The following is a 21858-nucleotide window of genomic DNA, read 5'->3' on the forward strand; positions in this document are numbered from 1 at the left end:
GACCTAACAGTTTCTGGCCCAAATATGATTCATGTACTTGTCACAGACCTGTGAATTCTGGATGTTTTCCTATTTCTGTCTATGAATTTCCAACCTGACAATCTTCAAGGCACGATGCAAAGCTCATCTCTCTTCAGATTGTAGATGAACACTGATTTAATGGGCTGAATAGACCAAAGATGGGAGTAATTATAGTCCTGGTGGTTCTAATTTTCTGTTCATGCCTGGTTTTGTAGAGCAGCTTATCTGGAGCTAATATTCTTACCCTAACTTTTGATGGTCTTAATTCAGTTGGTCACAAATTATTTTTCAAATACATTGTTTGATAACATTTTCTATTTTTCTTTATATTTGCCCACTAGTTTAACTATCAATTTTCTTTGCAATTGTTTAGCCCAGTTTAGTTTACAAAGTAAAGGTGTTCAGGACACATTCAGCAAGGTGAAAAGTGGGAAGTAATAATCTTTCTCCAATAAAAGACTTTTGCAATGGTGAACATTCACTGTCTCTGCCTGTGAACAATAGTGTAGAGCTTTCCTTCTCAGTAATTTGAAGTTGCACAATAACTTTATGTTAACCACAAGTCTATTGGAGCTTAGTTCTGAATGCACCACATTATGAAAGTTTTGCTGATACTAAATTCTTATAATTCTGCCTCTTGGAAAACACACGCACAAAATTATTTTAAAAAAATGCAACAGGTCAGTGTAAATTCCCTCTGGATGTGCACAAAGCCATTACTAGTTGAGTGTAGTGAAGAGAAAGGCTATGTGCATTACAACTAAAAGAAGCTAAATTTGTACTTTATGAAAAGAGTGTAACTTTCTGTAGCCACTTAGCCAGAAGCTTATTTTTCACAGGCTGTGTACAACAGAACTGAAGAATCTTTACCATGTAGAATCATTTTTATGATAATTTATATACAGAGGACCAGTATTTTGACACAAAGGCCTTCCTAAAAATCCACTGCCTTACTCAAGCTTCACTGTATTACCTATATTACTTGATTCTTTTTAACTAAAAGAGTGTTCCACAATGCAGTTCAGATAGACGGAAGTATTATCTTTCCAACAGCATTCTTGAAATACAGTTTTTCTATTAAAGGGACTTTGAACAAGGCAGAATTCTGCAGTGCTCAACCAGTTTTTTGTCAATAGCACACTGGGCTGAGAAAAACATAAAATACTTGAAGAAATATTTAATTAAAAATTACAGCTAATTTCTAAAATAAAACTTATTTCTACAGTATTTATTAATTATGCTGAATATATTTCTTTCAGAAGCAGGCAATAAAATTATTCCAGATACTATGAGGCTTTTAACTGACTAATTCTAACAAAAATTAGTGATGCTACCATATGACACAAAAGTAAATGCTACTTTGAAAAAATCTGTAGTCACAGCAATGACTATATTTCCTATTCAGCATTAGTTACCTTAATTTCAAAGTACTCTATTCCATGGTAGACTTGAAAAGCAACATCAGAATGATTTAGAAAAAAATCAGAGAAGAGGAAAACAACAAACAAATAGATCTCCAATCAGATAAAGTGATCAATATTAAAGGTAACAACAGACTTTTCTACATTCATGTTCTGGAGAATTTATCTCCAGAATAGAAATATCATGTGTCCCTGCCCATTCCAAGGTTGGAATTAGATGATCATTACGGTCCTTTCCAACCCAAGCCAATCTATGATTCTATGATTCTACCACATAAATTGATATATATATGTGTGTGTTCATATATAGAAATACAGCTTTCTTATGCAAGGGCATAAGACACAAATCCAGGTGTCCATATCTCTATATATGTATATATATGTATATATATGATATATATATATGATATATATATATATATATATATACACACAGTTTCTTGATTCTCCACTGCCTTGTAAAAAGATACAATCCAGCGAAGTAGGTGTAGTTAGGCTTTCATGTTTTATTTGCTTTATAAACACGTATAAACTTTTAAAGAAATATGAATGACTAGAAGTTGCCATACTGTGATAAACTAGATCCATTCAGAATATTTGTTAGTGAAAATGATGTCAGAGGCCAATAAGAACAGAATATGAAACAGTAATTTCAAATTGCACTAGAATAGGAATAGTTAAGTATTTCCTTGATTAAAAAGGGGATACATTCTTCAGCTACATGAAGAAATAAAGAACGAGGTTAGCTACTAAAGGAGACTATAGAAGCATTTTTACTGAAAGATAATACTGAAAGATATAACAAAGTACTCAGAAAAATTTAGAAATGCATAACAAATTAGAAATTTACAAAGTAGAAATATGCAAATCAACTTACATATAGAGCAGATTCCACACTAGATTTAGAGTTCACTAGAAGCAGAGAAATTTTTATTTTATTTAACTAATTTTAGTTAATATCACAATTAAAAGACTTCACTGCATTTTTCAATTAAAATATAAGTAAACCACAGCATTCTAGAGGTTTCTATGTACGTGTTCTGTGAGTGTCCAAATTTTTCATACTTAATATGAAAGAATTTTAGATTTATGATATTAAATGCAAATATCTAATTTCAAGACAGATTTTTTGGTAGCCCCTCTAGACGGAAATTGCCATAAAAACTGTAACTCCCCATGTCCAAAGTAATGTAGTTTTTGGAGGAAAAAAAATGGCATTCCCAGTCTGCCCTTACCATGACATCTTCATACACACATACCTGTACGGATTTTTTACCATTCTGGAACTCCATGCATTGTTAACAAGCAAAGATCAGCATAAATTTTTCATGACTTAGAAAAATCCTAAAGGTTTTATATTATTTCCTGCGTCTATCTCTAAACAAAGGCATATTTAAGTACTTCTAAAAGAATGAATTGGCATTATTAGGAGACAATGAATGGGGTAAGTAGAATAGATTCACATCCTTTTGCAACAGAGTTTTGACTGGAAATCAGCACAACGATCAGAATTTCTTTATCTTTTTTTCAGACTCCAATGTCATTCTCCAAGGAATGATTTTAGTTGCACTGTGTATCACAATGTTACTCACAAATTTATTCATATGTATATTTACTGACTGTTGTTTTTATAATGTGTTGGCCAGCAGTTGAGTAAGAGTTCCACAACAATAAAGACCTTTTTTTCAGGTCCACATATCTGATCGCAGTACTGATATTCTTCTCTCTTGACATGTGCAGAGCACACTTTAGAATGTCAGTGGGAGTTCTGCATACATATGGAGAGGAGGATATAGGAGATGACATTTTCCATGTGGCCCTGAGATGAAAATTTTGCCCTAAGATAGTTCCTTCAGTATTTTTTCAGCAGTCATTTTTGTTTTAATAGAATATGAACCTCTAAAACAATGTTAAAAAATACCAGTTGCCAAGGGACTGTTTGATATGTTGTTTTATGTACAAATATAAAACATTCTCTGAAGAAAAAATGATGGTGGTAGTACTCTTCTATGAAAGATCTTTACAATATTTTTTTCTGATCTAGGCTCATATTACATTACTCCCAGTTAAACAGACCAATCTTAAAGTAGGCTCCAAACTATGACATTCCACATGCATAGCTACTTATCTATTATTTTTTAACTCTGTGATAATGTATCAATAACTGTTGACTGAAAGTGTTATTAATTTCCAGAAGTTCTGAGGAAGGGATAATAGAGTATGCAGTTTATGAAAATAAAATTTGCATATAAAATGACAGATAGAAAGAGAACTTACTGTTTCCATTTATTTGCTACTACTATTTTTGGAGCTTAAACTAGCATGAAAGGCAATCTCAGATTTGCTGTTTTCCTGTTCATACAATAATAAGCAAAGTGATTGACTCTGCAAAATGAAAATTTTCCTAAAAAAATCTCTTACAAAACATTTTGTTGTTTTATGTGTTTTGTGTGTGTGTGTGTTGTTGTTGTTATTTGCTTTGTTTGTCTTTTTCCTGGTTCTTAGCTTGGTAGCCACAAAGGAAACAGACAGTGCAAGATCTCGTAGCATGCCAATGTCTCCATCTGATTTCCTGGATAAGCTAATGGGTAGGATGTCGGGCTACGATGCAAGGATAAGACCAAATTTCAAAGGTAATTTCAAACCTACACTTCTAAGTAATTCAGTATTTCTTGTCACAAAACTGCAGTTTCTGGAATAAATATGAAGCCAAGAAATATACTCTAATTGGAAAAAAAAAAAAAAAAGTGCATTTCTTTGCTTTTCTTTGCTATGATGGTTTATTTCAGTATTAATCTGCTCTATTAGCATGCAAACTGCTGTTTACCCTAAAGTAACACTGTGCAGAGCAAAATAAGCCTCCAGGCAAAGTCTACGCACAGCAGTTTTTTATCTCTCTTTGAGTCTCCTGAAGTCCTAAAAAAAAATGCTTAAAAATGAGGAATTTACAGCTTAGTAGTTGATTTGTGGATCAGATTTTGGAGTTTGTCATGGACACAATGCAGACACAATCTTCTGATGGGGCTAAAGTGAAGAACAGGCAGATGGTTTAGAGAATAGTGAATATGCAATATTCGCAATATTCTTGAATGTATAATTCAAAAGACTTAGAGCATTGTTTTATAACTACTGAAATTTAAAGAGACAAAACCTAATTTGACATTGTTCTTTTTCAAAAAGTTAACATTCTAAATCTTCTAGACAGCTATGCAGTTTGAACAAATCTGCCCACAATGATTCAGATCTATCGCTAAGAATAAGTATCTCCTTAAGTGACTTTGCCACTTTCTGGTTAGTTTTATTAGTCCTTGAGTTTTTAATTTGGCAACTGTTTTAAAGAAACAGACCTAATAAGAGATCTCAGACAATCATTTGCTCTGTCAATAAAAGTTCTATGTAGACAAGATTTTTAACATCTTTTGTCATGATTAAACTTGGCCAATAACACAAAATTATACCTTTTGTCTGAGTGCTGTACTTCTGAATAAGGAATTTTTCATATCTATTCTTGTTCAATAGAAAGAATAGAATAGAGAATAATATTTGAATTCGTTTAGGTATGAAATAAAACAGAAATGAAAAACTATTGCAAAACGTTTGTTCCAGTTACAAAATAGTTTTATTTCTAGTAAATCAAAACTATAGCAAGATGTTTATCCTACTTTGGGTTTTGTTTAGGAAAGTGTAAAGTGTTCCTTGCCTTGATATTGCCAAACAGTATTCAGCAATCATTAATTAAGGAACTACTTAAGTCAGGACATAGTTTTGGCCTTTTCCATATTTTATGGCAATAAAATTGTGATGTTTTGCAATTGTGCAAATTAACCTTTTTTTTTTTTTCATTTGCTTTGAATTGGGTGACTATTTTATTTTGTTGCCATGTGACTTATTAAGAAATGGAGGAAATTCACATCTTTTTGATCTTTACAGATTTTTGTACTTATATATTGCTCCCTACCATATTCCTTTTCCAATGCTAGGAGTGCTGTCTTGCTTATGCTGGTTTTGTGTGGCAGCAGCTCATAGAGTTTGACATCCTTGGTTGCCTTCTTGACACCTCTTTTCTCCCTAATTTTCTCCCTTTGAGGTGGAAAAATATTTTGAAGTATTTAAGATGGAAGTTCATGATCTACTTATATGGCGGTCCATTTTTTGATTTGTATTTTCCTATCTTTAATGATATCTGAAGAGAATACTTTCAGAGAACCATCCGTAATGAATCTATACTCTCTTTCCTGCATGGAAATCATTAATTTGGATCCCATCAGTACAAATGCACAGTAAGGATTGTTTTCCATTTGACTGACACTGAATTTCATCAAACATTTATACCTTGATAGCTCTTTATTTTGACCTTTCTGCAACTCCTTGCATTCAGCTTTGCATACAACTACACAAAATACCATAATTATAGTGCCTTTCTTTTCTAGGTCATTAATACTGAACTACAATGATACAGTTCAGATCTATAGGGGAACTCATAAACAATCACCTCATAATTTTAAAAATAGCTTTCTACTCCTACCATTAAATTATTTTAAAACAAAAGATCTATAGGTGGACCTCATTTCTCTCGTTTTGCCAAGACTAATATCCTTAAAAAGCCTTTGACAAAAGATCAAGTTACGAAGTACTTGAAAATCTGAATAAACTATTTCAATTAATTTAAGCTATAACTAAATATTTAATTAATTATATTGCCTTTGTCCACATGCTTACCAGCTCTTTCAGAGATCTTCAGTAGATCTGAGAGATGCTATTGCAGCTAAAATAATAATTTTTTATTCTATTAATTAATAGAATAATTCTACTAATAGAATTACTAGAAATAATCCAGTAATCTATTAATTATAACATTTCTCATAATTTCTACCCGTTTGGCTGGTATAGAGTTAAGGTTTACAGGGATAATGCTTATTGTTAATGTCATCCACCATCACCTTCAGAAACCTTTTTTCTTCTTTAATTCAAATTATAGCTGGAAGTGATACACACTTCTTTCTATTGATAACAAAATTGACACAAGTGATAGCTGACTAACAGTAATTACTATTTCAACTTTCAACTTACAGTGTTGCAACAATTTTTATAATGTCTGGCTTAATATCACCTCAGGCTGTCAGTTTGTTCCGGTTCCTTTGGTCTCCAATGTTGAAATACAAAAATCATAGAATCATAGAATGGCTCGGATTGGAAGGGCCTTTAAAGGCCATCGAGTTCCAACCCCCCTACCATAGGCAGGGACACCACCCACTAAATCAGGTTGCTCAGGGCCTCATCTAACCTGGTCTTGAACACCTCCAGGGATGGGGCATCCACAGCCTCTCTGGACAACCTTTTCCAGTGCCTCACCACCCTCTACATATTTCTTCCCAGTGCCTAATCTAAATCTCCCCTCTTTTAGTTTAAAACCGTTTCTCCTTGTCCTGTCATTATCTGATTAAGCAAAGAGTTGATCTCCATTTTTTTTGTAAATCCCCTTTAAGTACTGAAAAGCCGCAATGAGGTCACCCTGGAGCCTTCTCCTTAGGCTGAAAAGCCCCAGCTTTCTCAAACCTTTCTTCGTAGGAAATCCTACAGTCCTCATACAAAATCTTCCATCGGAATGGCTCAGTATTTGACAATGCTAGCAATAGAATACAAATGCTACTCCAAAGCCTTAATTTAGTTTTTCTGCTGCTGTTTTTCATGGATACCTCTGTATCTTAATCATCTCCTCGACTTCACCTTCCAGTCTTGGCAGTATTCTATTTTTAATGCCTTAAAGATAGTTATCACTTTTAGCTTTTCTGTCTCTACTAAGCTTCAGCTCTACTTTTTTTTTTGGCCTGCCTTTAATTTATATTTTACTTGCCTAGGTTCATATGTTTGAACCTGAATTCCAGGTTTAACAGCTTCATTTATGCTTCTATTTGACCATGTTTTAGGAGGTTCATTTTTGCTCTAAGCACAGTATCTTTAAGTAATCTCTAAACCACTTCCAAGCTGCTTATAGCTTCTTTTTATCCTCTTTTTAACTAGCTATTACCTGTCTTTTTGTAAGGCTGCTTTTGAAATTAAGCATCAGTGTTGTATCAATTTATTTATTTATTTTATCTTTATAAAAGCAATTATGAATATTGATGAAGCAAATTTACACTTTACTGTAGTAACACTGTAGTGTTAGTAAAGTGCAATATTAGTGCTCTAGTAGTTCTATTGTACTACTTTAAACAAGATAATATCATATCAAATTTGAAATAAATGACAAGTACTACAACATGGAAGTGTCAGAAAGTAAAGCCTTGCAAACAAATTGTCTGACACTACCAGGAAATACAATTTTCTCCCTGATAGTTTTTAGTGCCTCTCCCCTTGTTCATCTCTCCTGTTTTTTCTTCCATTTCTTTTGATCTTTTTCAGGAGTTTTTTCCACATATTGTCCATAGCAAGGTTTTACTGAATTCTAAGTATTGGATTTGCTCAACTGTTTTGAATAATTAACCAAGTATCAAAATGACTGTAGTGCCAAAGTGACTGCAGAGTGATACCTTTTTATCTGAGACTTCTACTTTGTATATGTAGTCTTGTGTATTACAATGACTGAAGTACATGCAATGATGTTTTGTTGTAATTCCCATACAGTACTTCAAAACAATTATTGCCCTGAGGAAAGAAAGCTGGACGTTCAAAGTTTTGTCCTGTTGGCAGAATTTTTAATGAATGTTCTTATTCTTCAAATATTTAATATCAGGTTCATTGGTCACATTAAATTTTTATAGTTGTAAAGCACAAACAGTGGCAGAGCAGCCTATTACTTCAGTGACTCTAAAAAATAAATATTACATAAGTGTTTGCAATACCAGTCTTTAAATTCCAGGTATGGATCTTTCATTATTAATGGTTGCTTATAACTAGAAAGCTAAACTAACATCTCCAGTGCCAAACTGGACTGTTGATATAAGAATATCAAGGTGCAGGAGGGTGACAGAAGAACCATATGATGGAAAGACCTTGTTTCCATTGTACCTAGACTTAAACTGATAAGAAATAATGGAGAAATTAGCATGCTATAGCGCAATGCCATTTTCACAGAGACTTGCAGGGAAGTAATTTAAAACCTTTTCCATGAAGAGACAGTTCATTGTTCAGTTATCATAATGACTACTCTGCCACTACTGATGCTTCACAAATGAAAGATAAGGCAGAACAACAGTTGGCTGAAGACCCACGGTAACAGAAAATTCAGCTTAAATGAATTCTTAACCATTCTGTGAATTTAAGAGAAATGAGAATAGAATCTAAGTCATTCTTTCTTATCCACATTTGTTCCTGTCAGCAGTAGAGATAAGAGCAGCAATAATGTATTTTTGTTTCCAGCGATGACAGATAATGTTAAAAGTAACAGCTGCCTTTAGTGGAAAAGGTCACTTTTCCTCTAATTGTTGTGAGAAGTAGCATACATTTTTCACTGAAAAAACACATAAAAATACTTTTGGCTATACATTTCAAATTAAATATTCTTTTAAATATTCTCTCTCTCTTTTTTTTTTTTTTTTTTTTAAGATATAGAATCCTCCATGCAAATTCATAACGAACTGGCTAGTCAAGTAGTGTACCTTCGAGAAGAAGAACTGAAAGGGAAAATCTATTACTTACTTGAAACCATTCAATTTTTTTGCATTATATTCATTTTGAATACAGCATTATTTCCTCCTAAGTCAACAAACATTGTTTCATAATAGTTTAGTATGTTAATATATTTTACAGTCACTCAATAATGATTGATGATGAAACATTGTCTGGTGTTTTATTTTCCTTTTGCAGGTCCTCCAGTTAATGTCACATGCAACATATTTATAAACAGCTTTGGATCCATTGCAGAGACAACCATGGTAAGATATTTTACCTCAAACAATGTTTAAAGTTCAAGTTAAAGATATTTAATGAAGTTAAAAGCAAGCTAAGACTTCTCTTCAAATGGAAATAAATAAAGAAGAAAATCCTCTTCTGCAAACAGAAAGTGAGAACATTTAATTTAGCAATTGATTTTTTGCAACAGAAAATCCATCATCATACTATCAAACACACATTTAAAAATAAAGCAATGTTTTTATTTTTAGTTATCCATAAGTCTTATTTAATAGTTGTAGTGAATTCATTATTTTCAATTAGATAGGTATTAGTTTCTATAGTGTTCCACCTTTCTAACCTCAAAAAGGTCCATTCATTAAGTTATTTTGTTAATTATATTTTTACAATTCTTTACATACAGTGCATATGGGGATGTATACTTATAAACAAGATCTTTTATAGAACTAGTGTAGAGAGATAATACAATCACTAAAACGATTAACTGGTGTATAAAATTTAATTATGAATTCTATGAGTGGGGTAAATATAAGTGGACTGCAGACCTTTTGTAAATATACTTAAAATTTGTCTATTAAAGAAAGGCAAAAGATAGAGTATAAAAAGACTGGAGATTTGAAGGACATAAGGAGACTGAGAAGTCAAAGTCTGAAGACAGCAAAACTAAATATTGAGCTATGAACTGACAAGAACAACTTGGACAATTCTATCTAACAGGTGAAACATATCTGTTAATAACTTGGAGCACAGATTTACCTATTACAAGTTGGTGAGAGAGAAGTTATATAGGTTCTTTCTCCATACAATTGCCTCACATATTTTAAGGAAAGGCAAATAAACATATTTGAAAATAGTTATAAAGTAATTTGGGGTCAGACTGGGTTAAGATATAGAGAAATGATGGAAGAACTGTGGGAGTCTGTAAGATCCAAATATATGAGCAAATGCTCTGAAATCTCAACAATTTCAATTTCAGGGATCAGGAAATATACTTGGAATGACAGAACACAGGCAAAAAAAAATGGTTTAGCCAATAAGATTAAAAAATAAATAAAAATAATAAAAATAATAAAAAAGATAAAAGAATAATACTAACCAAAAGCCATTCTTCTGATTTACCAGTAAGAGCAAAAATGAAAAGTTTAAATGTAACCAAGGAGCCTTATATAGGAATTTGATCCAATGAATTCTGATATTGAAATATATAGGTCTTCTCTATCAAAAGTGATATCCAGAGCTGCCTGATTTTTACATGCCATACAATATAGTGGTAGATGATACTGAGAGAGGAAGGCAATTTTTTCCAAGTAGAAAATTAATTTGTATTTCAGCTTGGGTCCCTTGTCAGACTGCAAATCCCAGATTGACATGGTGTCCAAGGAGATTTATTCAGGTTTGATCAGAAGATTAAACAATGCCCACACGATTAGAATAGCATTCCACAGCTACTTTTTAATGGCTTGAGCACGGGGTCAGCAAAGTAAAAAGATCCAGCAAAAAGATCACTCTAAAAAGGATATTTTTAATATTGAAGTTGTTACCACTAAAAAAATTGTCCTGAGTTTGAGATGAGGATATTTCAGTTCACATCTCAAGTATATTTTCTCTAAATAAATAAATAAACATTTCTTTTCAGTACCACGTAGTATAAATAAATTAATAAATAGCATAAATAAATAAATAGTTTTAATAAATTAAAAACACCTTGTATTATTTTAAAAATTGGATCTCTGCATTCTTGAACAAATATCGGTTCACTGCAGTTCAGTATTTTACCTATTGTCACTATTTTACCAATTGCTATTTACTGTAATCCTTAAAATTCAGATATCTATATATTAGTATTTATTCTAAATCTTTACACATTGAACAACTTATTAGAACAACTCATTAGTCTCAGAAAGGAGTTATATTTTGCAGAAATACCTTTTTTTTTTTTTTTTTCCTCAAACTATAAAAAAAAGAGCTTAAATAAGTAAGAAGTGCAAAACATGACCTGGCCAGTAAGTGGTACCTTGAAGTCTCTATGGTATTTAAAACTAGCAACAGAATAATTGGATATGCATATAGTGTATTAGTTTTAAAGAAGACAGAGTACATCAGCCCCTGCCCTTCACTGTTGACGTAATTGTTCTTTGCAGTGTAATTTCACTTTTTTGCTCACTGATGACCAAAATCTCTGAGCTCCCTCTGCTGCCTCAGTTATGCATAACATAGGTTTTTAAATTTTTTTTTTTTTTTTTAAAAAGAGCTTGTCGGTGTGCAATGTGATCTTACAGTGTGCAGCAGGAATCAGCTTTACTTCAAGAATTCTCTTGAACCCATCCACATCCATTTACAGAGGAAGCTTAATGTGACTTATACCTTTAAATTGGTTCTTCCTTTATTTCTTTTTGTTTCACAGTTATTTCAGCTTCTTAAAAGTCTAAGTTACGGTTATTACATTTTCTCTTTAAACAAACTTTCATAGTCAACACCTCTTATAAGTATAGAATCATAGAACCATCTAGGTTGGAAAAGATCTTCAAGATCACCAAGCCCAACCATCAACCGAATCCCATCACTAAACCATATCCTTAAATGCCCCATCCACATTTCTTAAATACCTCCAGGAATGGTGTCTCTGCAGCTTCCATGGGCAGCCTGTTCCAATGCTTGACCACTCTCTCAGTGAAGAAATACTTCCTAATGTCCAATCTAAGCCTCCTCTGGCATAACTTGAGGCCATTTCTTCTCTCCCTATTGCTCCTGCAACCTTCCTTCACAAAGCTGTAGAGAGCAATGAGGTCTCCCCTCAGCCTCCTCTTCTCCAGACTAAACAACCCCAGTACCCTCAGCCACTCCTCATAACACTTGTATTCTAGTCCCTTCACCAGCTTCATTGTTTTTCTGTTGAGCACGTGCTCAACAACTCAACATCATTATAGTGAGCAGCCCAAAACTGAACACAGTATTTGAGGTGTGATCTCACCAGTGCTACGTACAAGGGTCCAGCCTTGCCAATTTTTCTATGTTATTGAGCCAAATGATAGTATGTATATGTATATGTCTGTCTGAATTATATTCATAAAGGGAGAATTTCACACTCATTCTCTAGCCAAATGAATTTTTACTCTTTTGCACATATAAATGAATAGGTCCAGTCCGTTTTTCACTTGTTGGTACTATTGGTTTTTTTCACCTACAGATTTAGAAATCTTAAAGAATAGCAGAATATTAACAACATGTGGAAGCCTAGAATAAGATGACATTTTTTTACATGATAGCACTAAATTAGTAGCTGAAGTTTTTAATTTAAGATGAATGATGAAATATCTAAGCATACAACTTTAAAAATCTGAGAAACCTATCAGTTAGTTTGTTCATGTAAAATTAGATGTATATTGGCAATATGGAAACCAAATCCTACAAGAAACCATATAATTCTCTTATTAGTACACTGGAATTTAAATTTCAGCTTTTATCACAACACCCTCAAAAGTGCCTTACAGAGTTTCTCTTTGTAGCTCGAGCTGTGCTCCATTTCACTTTGCACTGTATAGTCTAATGGAAAGAGATTTCCTAATTGGTAAAAGCAGTGTTAATATATAGTGCTGGCAGTTACCAATGGAAAATAGAAGATATTGTTCAGTCTTATAGGATGAGAATAATTTCAATGGCAACATTTTAAGCTGCAAATATTCAGAGACAAAATACTGAATACATGAAGCAATGACTACAGAACACTTACTTAGGCTTTGGGACAGATAGTAGCACATAAAAAAGCCTGCTTTGATTCTAGTAGATATGACTGACCAAATTCCTTAAGATTTTCTAAGATTTAAAATCAGCAACATGTTGATCTTAATGCAGAAGTACAGCAATATTTACTAAGTATGTGTTAACACGCTTAGTATGGGGCATGTTCTAAAATTGAATTGAAAGGGACACACTGACACACCTAATGGTAAATGATATCAGTGCAGACAATTAGTATGTTAAAAAGCATATGTCTGTTATCTGTTCCTGCCACATTTCTGCTGATGGGTATTCTTGACTCAGCCTGAAAAGACGTGTTATCCTGAATGTTGTCAAGAAGCAGGTGACATATCTTTCTCTTCTCCCAGTAATAATGAGATTATCTTACGCCTACAAATAAAGCATGCCTTCAACTAAAATTAACCCATTTTTAAGCCATTATGATCACTCTCCTTTCATGAGTCACAGCTCTTGAATTTCTTCATCTTTCATCAAGTGAACATTTCTCTTTATATTCTGTTGTACCTGTTCTAGGTCATCTTTAAACAGAGTACTTGAAACATGTTCACTTGGATACATTGCAAAGCTTAATGATGATGTTTTACCAAATACTTTTTCTAAAATAAATCACTTAGTTTATTATCTCAAATATGATGAAATATATGCCTTCCTTTGGTGAAAATACATTGAAAGTTTCTGTGTAATGGATATAGTAATGTGTTAATACTGAAGTGATTGGCAGAAGAATCTACTTCGCACAATTTTTATTGCAGTTGAGTGAATATGTAATAAAAACTACCTCACAGTTTTGAAATTACAACAACAACAAAAAAACTTATTTTTCACCATATTTGATGGTTAACTCCCTTCTATCAAGGCAATGATTGTTGTCTTGATTCTATCAAATCAAGAGATTGTTCTTGTATGGACTGAAGGTGAGTTATTTAGCATCCTTCCTTTTATCATGAACTTCCTTCTAGGATTCTGAGCCTAGGTCATGGAGTCAGGAGAACATGACATCTTTCAAGTTCTGCCAGGTCTGCAGCTGTCCAGTTTGTTACATGACCAGACTAATGCATGCAAATCCCCTTGCTGAACCTGCATTCTAACCAGACGGCATCATATCTGCTGTCCCTGGATGCAGCAAATATTTTCCATAATCAATGGAAATTCTATAAAAGGCAACTATAGTAGTGTGCCTGAAAGGGGGGTGGAATTTGCTACTTATCCTACAGGCTTCTTGGCTACAAAACATTTGAAGTTCCAGGAACAAAACAAAATAAAACAAACAAACAAAACCCAACAACAACAGCAACAAAAAAGGCATATTTTGCAACCCTGGATGTGCTTCCTAACTCGCAGCGTAGGGCAAAAGGTTGGGTTGAGGCTTATCAATTAGATTAGGGTATCAAGGGTGCACGGTGATTGAAAATGGAAAAACAGTATGCAGTGGTACAGGACTAGTTTATTAACAACAAGACCAGTTGGAGCTGTGCATACAAATGTGAGGAGCCAGTATCTGATTTACTGATATAAACTGACTTAGACGGTGCAGCAGTAGGATGGGTTGGATACGGCTACACAGAAAGGGCCAGTACAGATGATACTGCACACACAGGTTATCAGGTACCACTAGGTGAATTTCCAAATCTGGAAAAATCTGGTTCCCTACAAATACTGAAAATCATCCTTACACAAACTTTTGGAAATGAGGAGAAATAGTTGTACTGTGTTTTATTGCCTGACCTCTGGGAAGGTTATGAGAATGATTGTTCTATTCCATACCTTTTCCTAATGTTTTCTTGCTGTGTTATGAAATAACTATACTCCTGTATAAACTCCTCAACTCCTGGCATCAGTAGTGTTTTTTTTGTTTGTTTTTTTTTTTTTCCTCAGAAATAACTCTAGCCTTTTCAGCTCCTTTGACTGAAAAAATAAAGGAATTTTCAATTTTTATTTTTTGCTTCCTTTGAAGATTTATAAATGATTCAGTATAAAAATAATAGATAGAATTTGTGTTGGATTATTCCAGAACTAAATTCCAGGAATTCGAGCAGCAAATGGTCTTTTCCCTGAAGAAAATATCTTTGATTGTTTGGTTTGGTATATGTTTGGACTAGCAAAAATGGTTGATTAAATTGATTTCTAGAAAGGGACAGAATCTTTGCTTTTGCTAGAATTTATGGCCTTTGCAGAAGCTGGTGGCAGGCTTCTTTCCCTAACCCCTCAAGCCAATGGCTTTTAAACTGTTTTCAAAAGCAAATCTTCAGGGAGTTATTAGGGAGAAGTAGTGTTCATTCCTTGGCTAGTAGAGTGCAAACATGTTATTTGAAAAACAGGTTTAGTTACAGAGATGATTTCCACATATTTCACATTTTTTGAAAACCAGTCTATTCAACATGGATGTACAGGAAAACAGAAATTTAAACCATGAAGAGACATGTCAGTAAAAAATGAACATATAATCTTGCCTTTATAGAGATCAACTGTCAGTTAAGTTGTTTGTCACCATTCAACAGCAGCAAACCGACTCAAGTCCAAGTGACGGGTTTATTTCATATAGCATCCTGAGGCCACATTCTGCTGAATGCTCTGGAGATAAATTGCAATTGTACCTAATAGCAGAGTTCATTTGTCTTAGAAAATAGTGGAAAACAGCAAGGCCTTGTTTTCAGGTCTCAAAACACCTGCCCTTTCTCAATAATCTTTCAGCGGTTTATGAGGAAGTGAAATTTCCTTATGAAAGGAAGTAATTTCATGAACTTAGCATCTCCATAGTGACTGTGAAGTTACAGTCTAGAATAGATGATACTGTAATGATGAAAAGTAGATTGAAAATACCATGTACATTTTTGACAGCTTTAGATGAAAGTACTGCCATAGAGGACCCAATTCAGTTGCTAGTGTGCATCTTCAGTACTAATGGAAATTTACAAATTATGCAAGAACTGAAAACAATTATATTCTGTGCATGAATAAGCCATAGCTGTGAAAATATCACAAAAAGTATCTACAACGAAGCATACGTTCAAACAAGTATTTGCACTGACAGCAGCCATGTAATGGGCACAAGGAGAATAAAGGCATAGTACTTTTGCGAAAACAGATACCTTAGAAACAGAATTCAGAAGCATAATATACCAGAAGGTTTCCACAATTAAATACTAAGATTGCCATTTCAGTTGTTTTGATTTGATTAAGCCTGATTCATTTTTATGGTTGTGACCCACATGCAATTTGTTTCTAGATTATTCTGGAAGAAGATGAATTGGAGTAGGTTTCGTATTTATCCCAAGGATTGGTGGCTGAGACAAAGCCAAGTTCCGTAATGTTTCGAGGAACTTGGAATTGAAATTCAATGGGATCTTAATGCAATACAGAGAATAAATATGAGTCAGAAATAAATACTGCTGTTTTTTGTTTGTTTGTTTGTTTGTTTTTTACCTTTCCCTACTGATATAAACAGATCATCTGAATCTTAATACCCATCCACAAGAGTGACTTATAACCAATTTCAGACCTGTGTGGTAATGTCAAGGATTCCAGACAGAACTGTATTAATGCCAACAGAGAAGAAGTAATATTTCATGTTTCCCAACATGCAAGAACTGTGTTTCTGCAGACTCTGATATATGTAGAAGACAGGCACTCTGAGCTCATGTACTGAAGCTGCAGGTGGAGACTTACAACAGGTTTTCTCATTTCAAAGCTGATCCTATTTTTATGGTGCCTGAAGATGTAATTCCACACATGTAAGTGGAATTATTTGAAGAGAACTGCATCATAAAGATTTTTAAAAAGTAAGCACTGACAATATTTGTTTTCCTAAATTGTAGCAGGTTTTTGTCATTCAGGTTGACAGAAGACTAAAACATGATACTTGAACATTGGCACTCTTTGCCGATACATAAATCAACAAATATTTTCATTAACTAACAACAGCACCAGCAGAATGTTGAACACTGAATAAAATCCCCAAGATTCTTCACGAAAAGCAACTACTATTTTATAGTCCTAGTTGTCACACAAAACCTCGAACATACTCCACTACCTCTAGCTAGTGCTGAAAACCGAGCATCTGTATCCACTCATTCAAGCTCAGCATCCACAAAATTCACATCTCTCACCAGCTACCACCAGATGCACACAGTATCTGCTGCTTTGAATTCTTAGTCCTTGAAGAAATTCAAATCAGGTGTACAGCCATCTATACCAACTTCATGCCCCAGATCTGTAAATGTGTTAGAATGAGTCAGCCAGAGTTTGTTTCACAGGTGTAGGGAATTGGCAGCAGTGATAGCCTTACACTTGTATACTGAGCCATGTTTTCTTAAGTCCTTGTTTACAATAAGGAAAACTAGCTTCACCTATTTTTACTTCACTTGTAGAAGAGAGTGAATCTAAGCCTGCAGTGGCCTTAGTACTCCAAGCACAGGAAAATCATGTTCCAGCTCTCCACATCTCTCCTGTAATTGATCTGTTTTACCTAAAATAGATAAATATTTACCAAGATAGGTATTATAATCAGCTCTTCCATACATACCACAGAAATACATTGCTCATTCTCTCTGATCCATTTGAACAAATGTTCAATTTTACAGAACACTTTGTATAATGCAGAAAGATTAAATTTTCTATTTCCCTATAGACACATACTGCAGTTAGTAGGAAAAAAGGACTGGAAAGGACCACTTGGATCATCAGTGCAGGCCCTTGCTGCTGCAGACAATTTAGCTTTATAATCCCATTCATCTGTTCAAATGCTGTCTAAAACCCAAAAGTTTTTTTCACATGCCAACCCTCATGAGAGGTTCCTCCAGAATCTCTAGCTCCTCATGTCAAGGGAGACTTTACTTATCCTTTAGCCTATTTTTTTTAGATCCCATGTTTACCTGTACCCATCTGATCTTGTTCTAGAAATGCTGAAGAAAAGTTCACACCTCCTGTTACCTCTTAACCTATGCTTGCTTCCTTTGATTCTCTTTTCTCTGATTGCTCTTTTCACTTAAGGGAAAACTATGACTTTAGCAGCACTACTGCACTGTGAAAGCATTACTCCATCCCCTCCAATATTTTCTCCATTACTTTTATATTTCTATAATTGTCATTTCAATCAGTTTGAATAGTAGCTGTTAGGCTAACTGCTGCTAAAAGTCCATATCCTGCATCTAGTAATTACATTATCCAGACAAAGCTGTGAAGATACCTAATTTCAGTCACTGCTGTGGAAAATCTCAGGACCTGTGAAAATAAGATTAAGGCATCCCTACATAGCTCCACTCACGCTGTATGAGGTAGGCTGTTTATAAAGTTTTTTATTTTGTTGCAATAGTACAAGACAATTCATTCCACCAAGGTTATGTTTGTGTAACACTCACAACATTTGTTTGATTTGTAAGGACACGTACCAATGTAAAGACTATGTTAAAAAAAAAAAAAAAAAAAAGGTAGTGAGAGACCAGGCCAAAATAAAACATTTTTAAAGCTTCTTGACTATAAATGCCTTGATGCCTCACAATGTGTATTTTGGTAATGGAAATTAATCTTATCATGATATATGGGGATTTTGACTTTGCCTCCCATTAACTCTAATAGGAATTAAGTCCATAAGTTAAGTCCATAAGTTAAGTCCTTTGTATTACTATCCTAACACAAGCCTCTCCCTCATTTTTTGCATGAGCCTGCAATTTACTAACACTTTGTTTACAGAAACAAAAGCTATATTAACTTCAAAATTACTTTAAAATTAACTTGAATTAAGAAAATAAGGGATTTTTGGATTGCCATATTTTCCTAATTTCTATTCTTAAGTAGTATGTGTGTGCTGGAAAAGCTCTCCAGTGTAAACACTTTACACGAAGCATTATCTTTGAAATTCTTTTCCATGAATAAGTTTGAGTTATTCTGGCATCATTTAAAAATTCAGTTCCACTCTCACATACTCATTTTATTTTGAATACTTGGTACTTCATGCACTCTGGGTGTGAATTTTTAATTACAATAGCCAAAGTAATCACTCAGCATGAAAAAGCTGTGCACTCAGATTTTTTTATATATATCATACCCACAGTGCAAAAACATAGCCTAAATAATATCCCAAAAAGTTCAAACCATTTTATAATACTTTACAATTCAACAGTAAAGTAATACAATATATTCAACAAACTTGTAGGAATGTTTTCTACAGTCTTTATGACTTTTCTTCTTTTCCAAATAGAATACACAGTGTGCTATCACATGTCGTTGTCATTAACAGTTGGCAGAACAAGAGGTGCTATAAAAATGTGATCCAGACCATTTTTCTCTAAGTGCCAATATGATCACAGCAAGATTTGGGCTGATACGCGTATTTTACTGACGTGCCCCTCCCTGTGTCATTATTGGCATTACAACTATGGTGCTAGATCTTATTTTTTTTAATCCTCCTAAATTCTATTGCCAATTTATGCAGTACTAAAACTCAGCCTCCCTGAGACAGTTTGGTTTACTCAATGGTGCAAAATAATCCTTATGACTTCAGAATCTGTCTCACTTATCATGTAGTCCTAGCAGTCCCGTTCACCTCATACAGCACAGAATTTGGGGGTTGTATCTTCTCTCATTCCCAAAACAGTTTCCTTTGTCCCTTCAGCTAGTTAACTATTTTACACAGGAAAGGCCACCTTCCATCTGGATTCACAAGATGGGTGTCTCTAGATAGGAATCTAGGGATTCCCATCTTACTCCATCTCTCTAGACTGCAGCTAATCCTACCTCACAGTCTTCTCTGCTCCTTTGCTTCTGCTGCTCCAGCTTGCAGAGGATTTACCTTTTTCAACTCCTTCATCCAATGCTTTCAACACATGGAAGCTAACAGGATTCAGCTCTCTACAGCTGTAGCCTTCTCCACAGCTTAGAAAGTTCCCAATTGGCAAGCAGCGACAAAAAAAAAAAAAAAAATAGCTGACTGCCTCCTCAGGGCAATTCCTGTCAGAGACTGTGAGCCAGTGTGAACAGATATTGATCAAATACTTTATCACAATCAAGAAGATATTGAAGGTGAATTAAAAACAAATGTACTGAATACACATCACTTGGAAAAAGTGTGTATTCACCATTATTTCTTTACCTTTTTTAATGACGAACAGTAACTCTCAAAAGCAAATCTCTTCTTCTAGCAAATCTCAGTTTATTCCCTTGCTTAAGAAAACAAGCATTTACATTGTCTGATCTTCTATTGAGCAGATTTTTTTTTGAGTTAATAGATTTTCAAAAGTCATCTTATTGAAACGTGAAAGCTAATTTATTGGCATAACAGGATTAGTTAAAGAAGAAGATTTCTAGACTGCTTTCAATTATAAACATTGCATGCTACAATATGTGGGATCTCTCACAATCTCCTTTTCAGTTGCTCTATCTTCTTTTAGAGATTTAAATTGAATGAGGATTTAGTTACTTGACTCTTAGTAGGATTGAGGGGATAGAATACCAAAAATTTCAAATTTCTAGGCAGTCTTTATTAGTTCTTTATTTTACAATATTTTTCTTTATTTTTGTGTACAATGTTATGAAGTTGGCTACTCTGCAGCTTCATAAAACTGAACACATAAATTTAGGTTAGCAAAATAGAAGCAAAATGTTTCAGATTTTTGTCTGTGACTGTTCTGGTATGACTGTTCATATTTGAGGGTATTTGAGATCTATGAATATATGATTAGGATTGGCTCATCAGTGGTTCTCCTCCACTTCCTTCCCCTTCTGTGGATCTAGTGGAAGCCTGTGAACTTGACATGTCTCATCAGCAGTGTGTCTACTCTTTCAATATCTTATCCTTCTCCCTTGCTACTCATCTAGACCCACATACACTTTTTCGCAAAGGTAATTTCTTCATGAAAGGAGCAGATTAGTAAATGGATACTGAATGCAGTTTGTGTCTTTTCACGTTCTATTTAGTGGCCTAAGTGCATTTTGTTATTTTTGAAATGGCCTTCATAATCCCTGTAAGTCCATAGGACTGGTGGACATACCATAGGATTACAGAAGACATGCATCTTTCTGAACCATCAGATAAAAGGGGGAATATCTTAGGGGTTTTCAAGTGCTATTAGATGTCTTTGTGTAGAGAGATTGTTCCCTTTCTCCCCAGTACAAGTACAACTAGTTCAACTCCACATTAACATTTATGTGTTGCTATGACATCAGTGTAGAACCTCTAAAACAACATGATTTTCTTGACAGAATTCTTGGTGCACATCATGCCTATCAATACATTTAAAGATGACACATATCTAACAAATTTTGTTTAAAGTTAGAGATATGTATCTGTAGTTAAGCTTCTGGACTTAAGCTAGTTCATCTTTACCATTTATTTTGCCCCTTTTACCTTACTCTAGACAATGCCATATTTAGCACCCAACAGTTGGAAGACTGAGGAGAAATTTAGTACAGAATTCCCAAATTCTTCTTTGGTCCTTTTTATTTCCCCGGGGAGATTAAAACCAGGATGATTGTAAATATTTTCAGTGAAGATTTCTACTGTTATTCATTCAGTCATTGAAACCAGTCATGTTCTAAGTGCTAATGTAGAATATAAATTAATAACAACACAGAATATGTAGCACCAAAAAGTCATCGGCAAATGAATCATCTCAGAAAAACTCAACTTTTAACATGGCAAAAAAATACCTTCTGGTGTTGGAGCAAAAACATCGTCAGGGACACATCATTTGTCTGCAGAAGAAAAAAAAATATATGTATATATATGTATATAATATATGTGTATATATATATATTTAAAACCGAGAACACGGCAAAGATCAGCAAAGACAGTTTTAGACCATGATGTTTG

The 21858-nt window shown here is 34.0% G+C and overlaps 2 protein-coding genes across 15 annotated transcripts in view; one reads left to right on the forward strand and one right to left on the reverse strand.

The window, feature by feature from the left end:
* Window positions 1-21858, reverse strand: part of LOC308194489 (uncharacterized protein) — a 251907-nt gene that overhangs the window by 179487 nt on the left and 50562 nt on the right. For 7 of the 12 annotated variants that reach the window (XR_013950576.1, XR_013950581.1, XR_013950582.1 and 4 more), the window contains one exon: window positions 21696-21740. The gene's annotated coding sequence lies outside the window, so the exon portion shown is untranslated. Of the gene's footprint in view, window positions 1-15117; window positions 21741-21858 lie in introns of those variants that run through there. The other 5 variants (XR_013950571.1, XR_013950594.1, XR_013950595.1 and 2 more) reach the window with 5 other exon arrangements.
* GLRA3 (glycine receptor alpha 3) overlaps window positions 1-21858 on the forward strand; it is a 92263-nt gene that overhangs the window by 19835 nt on the left and 50570 nt on the right. For 2 of the 3 annotated variants that reach the window (XM_080590497.1, XM_080590496.1), the window contains exons 2-3: window positions 3948-4075; window positions 9249-9316. In XM_080590497.1, the coding sequence (XP_080446623.1) occupies window positions 3948-4075; window positions 9249-9316 (196 nt within the window). Of the gene's footprint in view, window positions 1-2365; window positions 4076-9248; window positions 9317-21858 lie in introns of those variants that run through there. The other variant, XM_080590495.1, reaches the window with a different exon arrangement.

This window comes from Anser brachyrhynchus (genome assembly GCF_964034855.1).
Source record: "Anser brachyrhynchus genome assembly, chromosome: 4".
In the NCBI taxonomy this organism is placed as follows: Eukaryota; Metazoa; Chordata; class Aves; order Anseriformes; family Anatidae; genus Anser; species Anser brachyrhynchus.